This window comes from Dipodomys ordii, unplaced genomic scaffold (genome assembly GCF_000151885.1).
Source record: "Dipodomys ordii isolate 6190 unplaced genomic scaffold, Dord_2.0 Scaffold24, whole genome shotgun sequence".
Lineage (NCBI taxonomy): Eukaryota > Metazoa > Chordata > Mammalia > Rodentia > Heteromyidae > Dipodomys > Dipodomys ordii.
In genome coordinates, this window is record NW_012267240.1 from 10,500,924 (window position 1) to 10,519,216 (window position 18,293).

Below are 18,293 nucleotides of genomic sequence, written 5' to 3' on the forward strand. Positions count from 1 at the left end.
TGTCCCACAGCTCTTCCGCTCAAGGCGAGCGCTCTACCACTTGAGCCACAGCACCACTTCCAGTTTTCTGGTGGTTTATTGGAGATAAGAGTTTCACATATTTTCCTGCCCGGGCTGGCTTTGAACCGTGATCCTCAGATCTCAGCCTCCTGAGTAGCTAGGATTACAGGCGTGAGCCGCCAGCGCCTGACTCCTGCTGAAAACTTGAAGCAGAATCAAGTAAAAAGATATTCTGTGCTGGAAACCACTGCTGCTGGGGAATATCACCACTGTTCCTGTGCCATACTGGGACTTGAACTCAGGGCTTCACATTCTCCCTTGGCTTTTTTGCTCAAGGCTGGTACTTGAACCTCACCTCCAGTTCTGAGAACTTAATTGTGAACTCTGATTTAGAAATAAGCTTTTAGAGGTTCAATGAATTAACATGTTGATTATATCAACTATTGATATAGAGACTTTGGTGCTCATTGAAATCTGACCAAAAATGCAGTGAGTAATATAAAACATATTAAAAAATGCAGTGAGCCAGGAAATATATCTTTAGTATGTGAAAACATCTTAGCTTTACTTTAGTGCTAAAGTTAAATTAAGAATATATCTATCTATTATCCAATAAAATGTGACACAATCACATGTTTTCTCTCGTATGCATACTGAATAACACAGTGAGACCAGAGGTGGACACTCTTAGGAGAGGAGCAGAAAGGCACAATGCCTATGTGCATTACAGGATGCACAATAGTACTATCAAAATGGATTCTAGGAAATGGAAACAAGTTTTTTTTTCTTTTTTGCTGTTTTGTTTTCATTTTTTTGTTCTGTTTGTTCATATATATGTCTTTGGGAGTCTAAGGGGAGGCGCAAAAATGGAGGGATAAGGGGGGACAAATGCAGCAATGGGACTCACTGCATACTATGTTGAAATGAATTATACCACTTGTGAGTTGGTATGAGAGGGAAAAACTGGATGAGGGAGCGAGGGCAGGGGTGGCATTGTCCAAAAAGAAATGTATTATTTACCTAACTTATGTAACTGTAACCCCTCTGTACATCACCTTTATAATAACAAGATTTTTAAGTGTGACACAATCTTACATCATTAAATAACAAGATTAAAATATAGCTAGAGCTATGCTTAAAAATACAAAGGGAAAGAAGCCGGTGCCAGTGGCTCACGCCTGTAATCCTAGGTACTCAGGAGGCTGAGATCTGAGGATCGCGGTTCAAAGCCAGCCCAGGCAGGAAAGTTGGTGAGACTCTTATCTCGAATAAAACACTAGAAAACCGGAAGTGGCGCTGTAGCTCAAGCAGTAGAGAGCTCTCCTTGAGCTGAAGAGCGCAGGGACAGCGCCCAAGCCCAGAGTTCAAGCCCACGACCCACAATACAAAGGGAAAGCTAGAGCTGTACCCAATGGTGCGGCACTTGCCCGGCATGTGTTAAGCCTAGGGTTCCATCTTTAGCATCAGGGAAAAAAAGAAAAAAGGCTACATGTGATGCCAACATACTAACAGCATTTATTGGGTCAATTGTGATATAGGTGATATATTTCTTCTCTACTTGCCAACTTTTCTCAATGTGGCTTTTTAAAATATATACACATCTCTGTTCACACGTACATCTGGTGGGGCTAACTCCACAAGGGAAAATGCAGGTAAGATGGGGTTTTCTCAATAAAATAGAAGGTTCCTTATTTTTTTAATGGTGAGATTGCATCACCTTGAAACAAAATACTCGGAAAGACTGTGTAATTCTTTTCAGGAATTTCTATGGGCTAGAAAATTCATTTACTTTTTCACACTTCAACTGCTACCTTTATACGTGTCTTTATTACATTTCAGTTAAAATGCTAATCTTTCAGTGTTATAAGGTATTTATTTTTAACGATATTTTTAGACTGCAAATTGTCAGCGAATAAATCATCCAATAGTATTTCCCTTATCCACATTTAGCATACACAACTGAGTGCGTGGCCTGCAGATTTGGTCATCTGCTGGTTTCCGTACAAGACTCACTCCTCAGGAGCAGCTTATTAAGAGCAAAGGAACCAAGGCAGTCTCCTCTGCGCTACGGAGGCTGTGAAGACACAGGGAGATACCACCTTGTCACACTCTTTGCCTCCCTCACTTTTCTTATAATTATTTTTTTTTGGGGGGGGGGTCCGGTCATGGGACCTGAACTCTGGGCCTGGGCACTGTCCCTCAGCTCTTCACCTCAAGGCTAGCACTCTACCACTTGAGCCACAGCGCCACTTCCGGCTTTTTTCTTTCTGTTCATGTGGTGCTGAGGAATGGAACCCAGGGCCTCATGCATGCAAGGCAAGCGCTCTGCCACTGAGCCACCTTCCCAGCCCCCCTAGTTGTCTCAGGCAAGTAACTAAGCGAAGTCAGAGGAGGAAAGAAAAATAGGGTTTGGAGGAGCAGTGGGAGAATGGGAATGTCAAGCCTATACCACTTCTCAGTCTCAGCCCCAGGTGGCCATGGAGGAATAAGGGCCTATTCTTGTTAGAACATTTTGTAATGTAAATTGTTGGGCTACTTTTTAAGTGTTGGCAACTTTATTTTTTAAATAACTATGTGAGACAGTTTTAGTGTAAGCCAAATAAAACACATCCATCTGTGCGCCAGCCCCAGCTTCAATTAACCTTTTACAATATCAGAATTTCATCTACACCTTCTTAAAATGACCTGTAGGTAGGCTTTCTAGATAAGGAAAAGTTCTTTCTACTTTTAACTGTTGAAATCATGCTTTGATGTCATAAAGGAAGAACCACGTTTTGATTATATATTAAAAAAAATCAGAAAAGAATTCCAGGAAATCAATTAAAACCTAAACATTAGCCAGCTAAAGCGCAAGAAAGAGAGCGAGAAAAAGAGAAACTCAACTTTCTTTCTGCTCACAAGAAAGTTGATGAGGCTCCTATCTCCAATTAAGCACCAGAAAACTAAAGTGGAGCTGTGGCTCAAAGTAGCAGAGCAAAAAGAGCTCAGGGACAGCACCTAGGCCCTGACTTCAACCGGCAAAAAGTAAAATGAAATAAAAATAACCACACATTCTTTTATAATCAGGTGGACTTACTTCACTTTAAAGATATGTTAGTTTTTGCATCTGGCCATAAGACTATTATGATAAAGAACATATGACTTTCAATGTATTACTTTAACACCTTTTTGAAATAAATCAGGTTAAAAATCACATTTCAAATTTCATTGTCACTTTAATCTTAAATTAATCTGTCATACCATTTAGCCAGTTTTTTCATGATTTGTGAAATTATAATATAAACAAATAGTGTGCTCCAGTAGCCTAAACTGGTTATTAATTGTATGCTTTTAGTTATAGCACTTCTAAAGTTTTTTGTGTAACCCAGCTGTTCACAATTGATGTGGTTATCTACTGCTCTGTAATAAAATCACGACAAACATAGAAACTTAAAACATTTACTCCTTCCGGGTTGTGTGGGCAAGGAATCTGGGAGTGGCTTCACTGGTCAGCTCAGCTGTGTGAACTCTCAACAGGCTACAGTCAAGGACTGAGCTGTGCCAGCATGGTCTGAGGCCCCACTACTAGCACACTCAGGAGTGTTGGAAGGAATCTTAGTTTGTCACCATCCGGGCTTCTCTAAGACTGCTCATGGTGAGGCTACTCCCAAGATGAGTGATTTAAGCGAGGACTCAGGACAATAAGCTATGGTCTTTAACCTTGGAAATGATATAGTATCACTGCTGCTAGACTTCACTGCTATACTTGAGAAGAGGACTTGAATTCCCTGACTTCAAGAAACAAGCTGGGTGGAGAAGGTCAGATGGTCAAAGGGTCCAAGGTTTCGTGGAATTCTCTGGATAGAGGCCTTCAGAGAGGCTGGTGACCCCAGAAACCTTTACACCTCACCAACACATTGGAAAGAGGCAACATCCACAGCAACCATAACAAAATCATTCTGTCTCCTTTACGAAAAAAATCAAGGCTGGGAATGTGGCTTAGTGGAAGAGTGCTTGCCTAGCATACACGAAGCCCTAGGTTCGAATCCTCAGTACCACATAAACAGAAAAGGCCGGGAGTGGTGCTGTGGCTCAAGAGGTAGAGTGCTAGCCTTGAGCAAAAGAAGCTCAGGAACAGTGCCCAGGCCCTGAGTTCAAGCCCCAGGACTGGCAAAATAATAAATTCAAATTTAAGTCAAATATGCTATTATTCTGTAGATAATGGGCTTTAGTTTAAAATGATAGTTATCTGGGATGGATGGACAGTGCTTCTAGGGTTCAAGTATAAAAAGCAGCTTCAAACCTGGTTAGGAAAAGTCACCAAGTAGAACCCAGAGGAAGCGGGAAAAGATAAACTTGGATACAGCCTTGAATGGCAATAGGTGGGAGAAAATGTAAAGAGCTCTTCTTCCATTTCTCCCTCTCTCTGTATATGAAAGTTTGAACTTAGTTCTTTGTGCTTGCTAGGCAAGTGCTCTACCACCTGAACCACACCTCCAGGCCCCTTAGCATCTGACTTTTAACAACTGAAACTAGACCGAAAAAGCAAAGCTACAGATAGATTCAGAATCAGACTTCATAAAATATACTTTTCATATCCAGAATTTTTTCCACTTGTTTTACAGAGCCTTGCAACTGTAATTTAGTTTTACTCTACCTCCAGATTTGCAACACACACACACACACACACACACACATACAATATGGGAAGTACACTGTTTATTACTGATAATCATTTTTGCTCCAACCCAGTACTAGTTAGGAAAGTCTCTGACTTCAAGAAACAATTGGAAGACTGGATGGTCTTCTCATGGAATTCTCTGTAAGAACTGGCAAAGGAGAGGGGAAACAAAAACAAAACACTGAGGTTAAAACTCACATTGGGCTGGGTGCCAGCAGCTCACACCCATAATCAGGGCTACTCGGGAGGCTGAGATGTGTGGACTGAAATTCAAAGCCAGCCGGGGCAGGAAAGTCCCTGAGACATGTGTCTCCAATTAACTACCAAAAATGATGGAAATGGAGCTGTGGCTCAAGTGGTAGAGTGCTAGCCTTCAGCAAAAAAAGTTCAGGGACAGTGCCCAGGCCTAGGATCTACACACATATCTAGAATATGACACCTATCAGTAATTTAGTATTTGTAAAGATAGCAAATGTACTCCTTTTTGCCAGATTTGCTATCAACCAGTGTACTGCCAGCTAAGGTTCCCAAGAAAAACAACTTTTGAGTCCAAATGTGGAAAAGTCATTTGCATAGAACACTTCATTCAGGCACTTGATTCCACCCAGTCCCTCCTCCTAATTGTGGCCAGCACCTGTCCTGAAAGCCACTGGCAGCCACTGGTGCTGCTTCAGGCGTGGGACAGGCTGCCGAGAGGCAACAGGGAAGGAGGGCTTGTGGACTCCTGAAGCTCCTCCCTGTGCCCCGGCCAGGGCTGTGCCAGCAGCAAAGAAGCCCCACAGTCTCACAATTCTTCTGTCCACTATACCTCGCTCCATAACCTTGGAAAGCTTCAGCTCTTGGAAACTGTGTGAGATTTGACTTCGGTTAGGTAAATAGATGTATCAACAGAATAATTATGCAGATTTGGCAAGAGTAGCAGGGAGACAACCAATCTGAGGTTTCTACCCTAGCCTTTAGTAAGAGCAGGAAAAAATACAAAGAAATAGCTTACTTCTCTTCAAAATGAGAGGTAAATAATATGTGCATTCAGTAACTGGTTATTCAACCATAAAAATTTAATGGTATAATTTGTAGACATCTCTGTGTCTACAAACAAACACCATTTCTAGTTGTCAGCACCCTTTCTCTATGATTGATGGTAAATGTATGAAATCTATATGTAGAAGCAACTTGTAGAAATTGTAGTTTTCAAATAAGCAAAAATCAAATAATGCCAATTTGTGTCTCTTTTCTGCTATTGGGAGCTCATTTTACTTTTTACTTTCCATAATTCCTTTGATTTTTGGGGGGGGTCCGGTTGTGGGGCCTGAACTCTGGGCCTGGGCGCTGTCCCTCAGCTCTTCAGCTCTAGGCTAGCACTCTACCACTTGAGCCACAGCTCCACTTCCGGCTTTTTTTCTTTTTGCTTATGTGGTGCTGAGGAATCGAACCCAGGACCTCAGGCATGCAAGGCAAGCGCTCTACCACTGAGCCACCTTCCCAGCCCCTCCATAATTCCTTTGATTACCTTTCCTTTGATTACCATTAAATATTGTTTAAAGACAATAGATTTATGATGTAAACATTTAAGATCTAAACATTTCTGGGCTGGGAAGGTGGCTCAGTGGTAGAGTGCTTGCCTTGCATGCATGAGACCACCCTGAGTTCAATTCCTCGGTATCACATAAGCAGTAAAAGCTGGAAGTGGCTCTGTGGCTCAAGTGGTAGAGCACTAGCCTTGAGCTGAAAAGTTGAGGTACAGCACCCAGGCCCAGAGTTCAAGCCCCATAACCGACAAAAAAAATCTAAACATTTCTGAAGGTAATAATCATTATACCACTAATATTTTTTTAAAAAACTGAATGAATGTCTTCCTGTTAACTGATAGATGGATAGATGGATAGATAGATAGATACATAGATACATCAATACATAGATAGATACATAGATAGATACATAGATATAGATAGATAGATAGATATCACTTTTAGGAAATCATTGAGAACTAAATTGGGTTATTTGGAGGTAAATTCTCTTCTTGCACTAGTTTGCATGAGAATGAGGACTTCTCAGGCCTGCTCCAAATCAATTCCCTTTCTTTCTGAGAAATCTATGCAGTAATCTCTTCTGGGAACTTCTGAGTCCCAGGCCCCTAACTGCTGTGAAATATTGAAATTACACTGGGAATTCCATGTGGGAGTTAGATTATAGTAAGAAATTGGAATGGGACCCCTACGTCAGATCCTATTTATGAACTATCATAATTTCAAGGTGGGGGGAATGAAATGGTTATCTGGGGGCAGCTGCCCGATATACTTACTTATCTGTACTGCTGTCCCTCAAAGCTTTTTTGCGTCACTCTGAAATACTCATGTCACAGTCTGTAACATGTCCCTCTGACCTACCAAAACCTTAACTAAATCCACTCAGGTAGACATCTAGCTTCTAACTTAAAACACTGCCTTAGATTTCTCCCTCAACATGGGTTGACAAAATGTCTTAAAGTGAACCTATGTGAAAAGGAAACTAGATATAATGGAATTTTAACATATTCATTTTGAATCATTCTAAGTACTGTCACAGTTTCCTTTCCCAGCTTAGTTTCCTATTGCTTTATTTCTATTTTGGCACAATTTTAAGAAAAAAAATTAAATATACCTATGGCAGAGCTTCTCCCTGTTTCTGTGTGTAAGGTTCTCTTGCATATTCTTTCAGGAAGCATTTAGTGGGGCAGTAAGGAATAGGAGCTAATCTGAGCTTGGGAGTCAGACAGATTTAGACTCAAATTCTGATTCTAAGATTTACGCAACTTTAGTCATTCTAAGTTACCCTTTCTTTCTTCATTCTTGAAAGAATAATACCCAAGGGTAACTGCAATCAAAATTAGATAATGCATCTGAAACACATTACACATTCACAAATTCAGACACATAATAATTACTCAATACACAGTAGCTATAATTTTATGCACCAAAAAATATGGAAGTGAAGGAAAATATCTTTTAGTTTAGTACCTTAGTAATACAAATATGTTTTACTTTCTAATTTATGTCCACATAAAAACTCATTAGAGCATAACCGTAATATACAATTTATCCTTTTTAACATTATAATTACCTTTCCATGTTACCACATAGGGATCATAATTATCCTTTTGCTTTGCTGCATGAGATTCTATTAAGTGGATTACTATAATTTAACCAGTAAATTTACATCACATATTTAAGGTGTTTTAATATTAAAACATTACAGTGACATTTTCATTCTGTGAGATTTTTTTTTTCTTAGGATGAATTTCTTTCTTTTTTTCTTTTCTTTTTTGCTTATGTGGTGCTGGGGAATCGAACCCAGGGCCTCATGCATGCAAGGCAAGCACTCTACCACCGAGCCACCTTCCCAGCCCCCTTAGTATGAATTTCCAAGGCAGCCTTTTTAAGACAAGCATAAGCTTTTCCATGACTTACATTAGTTTCGTCAAACTCCTTTCTATGTGTTTATATAATTTGTAGTTCATTCTCCAATGTCATAAATATTATTTTATTTTACTATTATTTGAGATAGGGCATTACTATGTTGTCTAGGAGGGCCTCAAACTCATGATCCTGCCACTTCTATAGTAATGATTACAGGCTACAACTCCAGCCAAATACTTTTAATATTCAGTACTATATTAATACCTTAGCAAATACCTGAGTATTTGCTAAGTACTGTACATATATTACTTCATTATCCTCACAACAAATCTCTGAAGTAACTACTATCAACCCTGTTGCAGATGAGAAGATGACAGTTCAAAAAGTTCAAAACCCCTGTCCAGAGTGTCTCAGCTGCTAAGTGGTAGTACATGGACTCAAACTCAGATCCTGCCGAAAGCCACCGCAGTCCAAACCACATGGCCACAGTGCTGCTTTGTTCCTTCTCCCCTCCAATCAGCAGATGGAGGAAGACCCTCCAAATGTTTTCAATGTGCTGTTTGTTTACTACTAGCAAAGTTGGTCATTTACGTTTGCCAAACACTGTGTTTTCATTGTATGTCACTTGATCTTAAGAATGTCTACAAAGTGGTAGTGACTACACAGCTCCTTGTGTATGGTTTATCAATCAAATGTGTTCACACAGATTTCTTCCAAGAGGCCCTGGCCATCCTTGATGACTTACTTTATACTAAGAAGTCAGGCTGGAGGAGAAGGTAACTCCTATTGATTTGCTTCCTCCTCCTTTCTTTCCAACACGCGCTGAGTACAAACATTTTCTACCAAGTCATGTCCATTTCTTTTCCCTCCCCCAGTCTCAGTCACGTGGCATGGCTCCTGACTTGGCACACCCTATCATGAATGACAGGGAGAACCCAGTGACCCTTTCAGCCACAATAAATTTCACTAAGTCTGTTTGTTGGCATTGACTGTTTGTCTGTGACAGGAACTCTATGAGGCCCAAGCTGGCCACATATTTATGATCCTCCTGCTTCCGATTCCTGAGTGCTAGGATTACAATGCCACCATGCCTGGCCAGCAAGGCCTTTGAGAACCAACCCAACTCCCCTTCTCCCTCCTCAAACTTCCCTTGGCTAAGAAAAAAATTGGCATGTATAAATATTTTGCAAATGTGCAATGCAAACAACTTGGCTGACATTCAAAACTAATCTCTTACAATCTATAGAACCCTCACCCATGATGTATTAGGCAAACATCTGACAGCTAATGAATCGAAGCTTGAATCATCCTATTTTTCAAATATGCTCCAGTACCTGCATTATGTCTTGCAATGTATCCCAGGGCCCAGGCTGCAGCCTCTTTGACTCCAGGGTCGAAATCTTCCAGGCAGATCACCAGCGTGTCCAGCGCTCCGCAGTCCACAATGGCCTGCGCCAGCTGAGGCGAGTGCTTGCCGACTGCTCGCAGCACAAAGGCCGCTGCTTTCTTGTAGAAACGCTGCCAGGGCAAAGAGAACAAACCCAGAATGAGCTGTGCACTTACTCACATATTCAAAACCTAAAATAGACCAAGAGCAACGTTAAAATGATCTTAATATTATATATATAATATAAATACAAAGGATGAAAACTATGCTTCGAAACCATTATGTCTACTTGATAGGGTCCCAACTACAGTGCAAACAAGATTGTTTTAAATTGTACTTCAAATGTTTTATGCTGAAGCTTGCATTCAGAAATTGTTCAAAATGTAAACACTGTACTTTGCAAATTCATGACATGAGATGTATCTGCATTCCACTGAACAGTATTGCTTTACCCATGGGAACTCTCAGATCATGTCTAACTAAACTCTCTGTCAACTGACTACTTCATTTCCTCTTCTGGCCCCCAGCCTCGAAGCATGATTGGCCTTTCACCACCTCAACTAATCTTTCTGATGTCCTCAGGTAACCTGAAATAACAACCACATTCCAAGATGTACTTACAATCAGCATGTAAACAGAAAGCAAATCCCTCATTATGTATTTACATGGTAAATAAGTAAGCCAAACAATAGCACAGAGGTTATTTGTCCTCTCTAGAAATGTTTTTATAAACGAATAAGGGCGAATTGCTATGATGTGAATTTTAAATACTGCCTCGTATTTATTTTTCCTATATAAAAGTCTTATGTGATTTTGGAATGAGAAACAGAAAGAGAAACACAAGCCCTCGCCTGTTTCTCTGTATTGCTAGGAAAATGATTAAAAACATTGTTTACTGGTGACAAATGATACAGTAATGGTCTCACAACTTCCTTTCATTAATAAAATCCAATTCATCTCCTACTTGACACTCTGAGTTTCCTTTTCTTGCAGTGACTACTGGGATATAACCAGGTGACTACAACTTTCTATTTACTTAGGCTAAAATTCTGGCACAACAAAAATTATAGTAAGAAGAGAAAGTAAATCAAGTGTATTTTAACCTGTTATATCTAAGAAGTGGATTTATATTGCTAATATAAGAAACTAGTACTGATGTGTTGGTGTGACATACTTTCCTTAGTTTCCTGATATGTCAATAATTCAATTAGTATAGAATCCTAAAATAGTTTTACATGAGTGCTTTTCTTCTAATTGTGGAAAACGAATAGTGAGACATTTCTTGTACAGCACATTAATGTGTTAAATTAATTAATTTCTTGGACATACATCACCTTAGGCTCATTAAGGTAATGAGCATAACTGTTCTTCATAGCTGTTAAATTTACAGTTTATGGGTACCACCAGAGACAACTAACTACAGTGCTCAGAATTCATACCTTCTGATCAAAGTCTTTCTCCTACTTTTTATTTTACCCAAATTCCTTATGTTCATTTGTCCTTTTCCTCACCAAAAGATTTGCCTTTAGGGGGAAAAAAGGCAAAGCAAAACCACAGGACTTTGTACCTCATAAAGAGGAGATTAAATCTCCTGTGAGAAATTACTTAAAGGCTGGGAGGGGAAGGAGAGGGGCTTGTGAATACTGCTTTGTGTGCTCACTGCCTCCAAAATTTGCTGCCTCATATTTTTTGTCTCTTGACAACTAATATAACACTCATTCGTACTTAGAAAACTTTGACTGGAACTTTTTATGTGAGATACAAAAACACACAGGAAAGGGTGCCAGTCCAAGAGGAAGAATGTCTAACAGTATTTAAGAAAGAAGGAACATCCCTGAGAAAAATAAGCTTTCCTTACAGAAGCATTAGTAGATGACACTCGAGTCAATAAGAATACAATATTTTGCATAATGAAGACTTTTTGAAATTCTGGTTAAAATTTTATATATCATAAAATGTTTCACTATAGTCATTGTAAAACGTACAATTCAATGGCATCTAGGATATTTGCAGTGTGCACAACTATCACCACTCTCTAGCTCCAAAACCTTTCCATCATCCCAATAAGAAACGCCAGTAAACTAAGTAGCCATCCTCTAAACACCCACCTTCTTCCTCAGCCCCTGCTGTGTCTGTGGATTTGCATATTAAGAATGGTTCAAATACATGGGCTCATACAATAGGTAACCTTTTGTGTCTAGCATCTTTGACTTGTCATATTTTTAAGAATCAGCCATGTCGTAGCATTCACCAGTACTTTGCTCCTTTTTGTGACAGAATAATAGTCCATTGTATGAACATACAATATTTTGCTTATCCATTCATCTGTTGGTGGTGGACTTGGGCTGCTTCCACCGTTTGGCTATTGTGAGTGCTGTCACTCTGAACATCTCTGTGGACTTTTGTTTGAGCTGGGTTTCATTCCTCCTGGGTACACGACTAGGAGGTGAACTGCAGAGTCAGGTGGTAACACCAGGTAGTTTGCTGCCAGCTGGCCAGCCTGCCAAACGGTTTTCACAGCAGTTGTACCATTTAAATTCCTGCCAGCCCTATGTGAGGATTCTGGTTTCTCCACATCTTCCCCAACACTGATTTTCTGAGTGTTTTTTGTTTTGTTTTGTTTTACTTTTTATTATGGCCACCCAAGTAGGTATGAATTAAGATTGTGGTTTTTATATGCATTTCTTACTGGCTAATGCCGTTAACTTTTTGTATGCTTCCTGACCATTTGTAGAGAGTCTTTAGAGAAATATCTATTCAATCGATTTGCCTGTTTTTCAAATTATGTTTTTTAATACATAAATAAAGGAAGACATATGCCTTCGTTATGAAAAACTAGCTGAAGAGAATAGCTTTCCATAGCAATTGTAGAAACCAAACAGGGAGCACTGTATAAACTACAGACTAGCACTAGATAGAGAGAACATTGGGGGCATTTTACAGAGTACTTAAAAAAGTTGGCATTTGCCCAATGCCTGTGGCTCACACCTGTAATTTTAGCTACTCGGGAAACTGAGATCTGAGGATGGCAGTGAAAGCCAGGCAGGCAGAAAAGTCCAAGAGACCCATCTCCAATTAACAAAAAAAGGGGGGGCTGGAAATGGAGCTGTGGACTCAAGTGGTAGAGCAGCTTTGGATGGAAAAAGCCAAGTGAGGGCACCAGGCCCTGTACCATGCTTGTTTATTAATACTAAATGCTTTCTCAAACTTTCCATTGAACACATTCCCTCCTTTTGGCTGTTTCTTTACCCCTTGCTTCGAGGCTGTCTCACTCTCCTCACTAACCACAGTTCATCTGGATATAATGATTGCTGAAAGCAACTGTTTATTTGCCTCAAGGCCCTGCAATCTTCTTTAAGATAGATACTATAACTTTGTTTAAAACTTACAGATTTCCCTTTAAAACATTCAATAGGCTGTCTTGTTCATCGGCAAATCATCCCTGCAGCAAAAATACTCTAAAGATATTATTATGCACAGTTCAGAGAAATTGAGGTTGTATTATATCCTAATCATTCTAATGCCTACAGGCTTTGCAGCTGGGCCCAAACTTTTTTAAAATCTAAAACCAAAAAGTCACGTTACTTTTTTTTCTTTTTAAAGAATTCTTACGTTCTGTTCTGCCAATGAATAGACAAGCTGCGGAAGAATGTCTCCCTTTACAACTGCTTCTGCTAAATCATCGTTATAATTGGCCAGTCTCCCGAGAGCCAAAGCTGCAGTCTGTTGAATTGTAGGAACCACATCCAGAAGAAGAGGTCTCAATAAAGACATCACACCTGGGTTAAATCAGGAAAAACAGAAGTCAGGAAAATTTAAATTTAAAAGCAGACATACAATCCAACATAAATATACAGGGGGGAAAATTAGGAATTAGAAAATCAATACACACACACACACACACACACAGAGGGCAATGTGACACACACCTTTAATCTCAGTACTAGGGAAGTGAGTCAGGTGGCTAGAGAGTTAAGAAGCCAGTCAGATACACAGTAAAACTAAACCCAAAATCGAATGGGATATTTAGGAAGCATTTAACTGGCCAAGACACAAAAATCATATAAGCTATAATATTAAATCAGCAGCATAACATAAAAAGGCTTCAGTTTGATCAGAATATAAAATTTTCATTCCGCAATAACTATGTCACAATGAGGTTGTCATATGGAATGTAGATAAGTTGCAGGCTTCCCTCGGCCTTTGTAAATCTTGTCTTTTAAGCCTCATTTCAGGTGTTCTCAAAGAAATCTTCTTACACTTCAGTTTAGAAATTTTATTAGGATTTCTCCCAGAGCTGAGAAAGCTAAGATGGCTTTGCTAGGAACTCCTATGCATGAATATTATCTCCAAATAAACTCCTTGAGATAAAGAAGTTCAATGTATATTTGTTCTAGGATTGAAAACAGAGTAAGTATATCACTATCACCACCACCACAATACAGCAGCTTATATTGATCAAGTTGTCCACGACTACTAAGTGGTAGAGAAATGTTAGAACTCAGCATTCTAATGATGTCTGGATTCTTGACAATTATTAAATTAAAAATATGCATTAAAAATTGAAGAGTAGCAGCAGGAAGACATAATAATTGCATTGTGGTTATTTTTACTGGAGATTCCAACTCTAATTCAAATTTTGACTTACTATTAATGTATGCAAAAGAGCCAATTGCTATTTCTGCTTTAATAATACAGTGGGAATCTAGGGTGACAGGACAGGTAATGACAGATTTCCAACTGGAACAAAGTGCCCCTTAACTTTCTAGACTTTACCCAATTTACTCCAGTTTATTAAGCATGGTATCATCACATCCTTTCTTTAAAAACATATCCTGGTCATACATAAAAGCAAACATTACCAATAGTCTTTTATCACTAAATCTAGAAATATATAAACCTACTCCTTACCTGAAAAAAAAAAGAAAAAAAGTATATTTGAAATTAGACCAAAATAGAAGCAATAATACTACCAAATAATATAAAGCAGAAAACACTTATGCTTATCACAGATACATTTAACAATGTGATTATTTAGTGCTCAGTTTTATGCCTGCACTGGCTTGCTCCTTTCTTCTTCTACAGGCCACTTTATGGGGTGTGGAGCCATAGCCCATGCTCATCTCATGTTCACAGACTCTGATTACTTTATCATCTAGACTTTTTGATGGAGATAACTGAAGTCTCACAACAAAGAGATTAAGGCACAGAACAAGGCATTCGAGGATCTACCAATACACAGATGTTTCTGGAAAGTTGGGTTTCAAGCAATTTGTTGGTCTCTTCTTTGCATTTTGCTATTTTGCTGTGATGAAACATGAGAAACACACAAAAGTTGCCATTTTAACCTTTTTTTAAATGTACAATTCAGTTCCATAAACTCCCAACTACAGTGTTATATATGAAGGCCTTCAAACTGTTTTTTTTGTGCTCAAAGTTAACATTCTATCGCTTGAACCACAGCTCCTCTTTTGAATTTTTGGTGTTTAATTGGAGATAATAGTCTCATGGACTTTCCTGGCTTGGCCAGCTTCAAATCATGATCCTCAGATCTCAGCTTCCTGAGTAGCTAGAGTTTACAGGCTGTGGGCCACTGGCACCAGCTATTTTCCAAAAAAAAAAGACAGGATCTCCATGAATGTGAAGTAATGTTCCATTGTGGTTTTTATTTGTATTTCCTTTTTTTTTTAGTTTAATTTTTTTTAATTGTGAAAATACCATACAGAGGGGCTACAATTACATGGGCAAGATAATGAGTACATTTCTTATCAAGCATTGTTGCCTCCTCCTTTGTTTCCCCTTCCCATCCCTTCCCATCTCCTCCCCCCCTCCGCGTGTCCCCACCTCCCTCTCCCCTTTATTTGAATTTCCTTAATGTTAAAAAGGTTGAGCATCTTCTCATGTGCTCACTTGGACATGGTATGTCATTTTTGGAGAAAAGTATGTTCAAGTCTTTTGTGCCTTTTTTAGTAAGGTTTTATTTTTGCCATTTTTGTCAAGTATTACTTATTATCATAATGAACATGCACCACTTTCATTAAGATAGAACAATACTAAAGAATAAAGCTAAATGTGTTATCATATGTCAAAAGTGTCATAATAAATGTGCTACTGAGGCTAAAAAATAGAAAATATGCTTAAAATAGCTTTTCTTCCCCACTTGCTACATTTATGAGAAAGCAGTAGCTTGTTGTCTTCTGAAATAAATTGGGAAATCAGTCTATAAAGGGGTTATTTATATGGGATATTTACAATTAAACCTCACAATCTCTGAACTATTATGTTAAGAATTTTTTAATGAGTTAATATATTTAGGGTCGTAAAAAGTTAACTTACATGCTTATGAGTTGCAGAATTTAGCTAATCTACCACAAAGCTCTGGCTTCTGGCTTTCTAGTGATTAATTGGAGATAAAAAAAATCCCTTAAGTTTGTCTGCCCAGGCTGGCTGTGAACTGTGAGCCTCAGATTTCAGACTTGTAAGTAGCTAGGATTACACAAATGAGCCACCAACAGCTGGCTGATATTTGTTATTCTAATTGTATTTATAGGGGTAAGGATGGAGCCCAGTGGTAGAGAACTTGCCTAGCATGTCCTAAACCCGGGTATGATTCCCAGTCCCACAATCAACTAACCAATCAGTAAACAGCTTGTCTTAAAAATACAAAAATGTAAGGAAGATTGTATAAAAACTAATGAAGAGTGAGAGGAAATGAATAAAGGGGAAAAGGGAGGGCAAGAGCAATAAAGAGAGAAAATACAGAAATATATATGACATAAAACGAAATTCCTTTCTGCCTGTTCATTAAGAATCCACAGTCTATGGTGAGTGAATGAATGAAAATTAATAAGGGTACATAGATAACATGACCTGTATGCTGGTTTAGGCCTCTAAATGAGTTCATGACAGCACTGGGTTTTCTTCTGAAGAGCCAACATGCACTATCTGACAACACATTAAGAACAAAAATGAGGCTCAGAATGTGGCTCAATGGTCAGAGCACAGGTTCAATTTCTAGCATTGCAAAAATAAAATAAAATAAAATAAAGCAAGTGCTGGTAACTTACACTCTTAATCCTAGCTACTCAGGAGACTGAGATCTGAAAAGCAAGGTTCGAAGCCAGTCTGGTTAGACAAACCCTTGAGACTTTTTCAACTAACCACCACCACCACCAAGCCAGAAATGGAGATGTGGTTGAAGTGGTGAAAAAATAATAGCAGCTGTGAGCAAAAAAGCTAAGCAGGAGCACAGCTCTTTTCCAATAGGATCCTAAAGCAAAAAATCCTGATCTTGTTTAAACTTTTCCAAATGATTTACATTACTGCTAAAGTCATCTTTCTAAAGTACAAAATGGCTCTAATTCTTTTCTTTAATAACCCTTCAAAGGCTTTGCATTTATTTAAAAAGAAGTTCCACCTTCTTCTGAAGGCCTTGAGGATTAGGACCTCCAGTTGATGTTCTTCTATCCCTCAAAGCCTCGGTGCTTTTCCACATCACGTCCTCTTGGTTGGAATGCACTTCCATCTGGCTAACTCGGAGTAAATTAAGTAATACCTACTCCTCTATGTGCTCTTGAACAGCACCCCTCATCTGAAGTGGCTGACCTTCGTGCCACCAGTAATTTACTCATCTATCTCTCTCCAGGAACACTTAAGCCACTTCAGCCCAGGGACTATTCCTTTTAGATGCGAGATCAGTGTCTAAGCTTTCATATAGCACTTGGACACATTTAACAAATGTCCATTGAATAATGAATGAACCAACTGTGAAAATTAATGTGCAATTTCTCTCTTTTCACATCTGTTTTAGTTAAAAAAACAACACAGATACTATCACATTCACAGTTATTTTCTCTTTGGGTATAAAGTATAAGGAATATGAATGGCACTATTTTAAGTTCATAAGCTGTAAGGAATTCAAAAAGAACATGTAAACCATTCTTTCACCTAAAACCACCCCCATGCAGACATAATTCTATTTTAATTCAAAAGGCTCAATTTCTTTTTCATGATACTGGGAATTATACCCAAGGCCTCCACTTGAGCTATGTCTCCGCCCTTTTGTTTTGGATTTGCATTTACGTGTGTGTGTGTGTGTGTGTGTGTGTGTTTGTGTGTGTGTGTGTGTGTGTGTGTGTGAGATGGGGCTTGAACTTGGGGTCTGGGTACTCTCCCTGAGCTCTTTCACTCAAGGCTAGTGCTCTACCACTTTGAGCTACAGCTCCCCTCCAGGTTTTCTGGTAGTTAATTGGAGGTAAGTCTCAGGGACATTTTGCCTGGGCTGGCTTTAAACTGCACTACTCAGTTCTCAGCCTCCTGAGTAGCTAGGATCACAAACGTGAGTCACCAGTTCCTGGCTAGTTTTTGGTTTGTTTGTTTGTTGTTTTGTTGGTCCTGAGGCTTAAACTCTGGGCCTGGGTGCTGTCCCTGAGCTCTTCAGCTCAAGGCAAGTGCTCTACCACTTGAGACATAGCACTACTTCCAGTTTTCTGGTGGTTAATTGGAAATAAGAGTCTCACAGACTTTCCTGCCCTGGGCTGGCTTTGAACTGCAATCCTCAAATCTCAGCCTCCTGAGTAGCTAGCCACTGGTACCCGGCTTTGCTTTCATTTTTGAAACAGAGTTTCACTTACTTTGCCTGGGCAGAGATCCTCAAGATCCTCTGATACAACAGCTGAACTTTTCTAAATTAGTATTGTCTTCTACTAAAGTCATGTCTACCACACTCATCTGACTACAGGTGATTAGGACAGCTAGGAAGAAGGTAGCACAGAGAAATAAGACAATACTACAAGTACCTGAACCATGAATTTGCACGGGTCACATTTGAATAGGAAATATTTGGAAGGCA

General features: G+C 39.2%; 1 protein-coding gene across 2 annotated transcripts in view; it reads right to left on the minus strand.

Moving 5' to 3' along the window:
- Spag6 (sperm associated antigen 6) overlaps positions 1 to 18,293 on the minus strand; it is a 48,015-nt gene that overhangs the window by 23,477 nt on the left and 6,245 nt on the right. For both annotated transcript variants that reach the window (XM_013014624.1, XM_013014623.1), the window contains exons 3-4: positions 13,055 to 13,221; positions 9,390 to 9,573 (exon numbers count right to left, since the gene is read on the minus strand). In XM_013014624.1, coding sequence (XP_012870078.1) covers positions 9,390 to 9,573; positions 13,055 to 13,221 — 351 coding nt within the window. The remainder of the gene's footprint in view (positions 1 to 9,389; positions 9,574 to 13,054; positions 13,222 to 18,293) is intronic.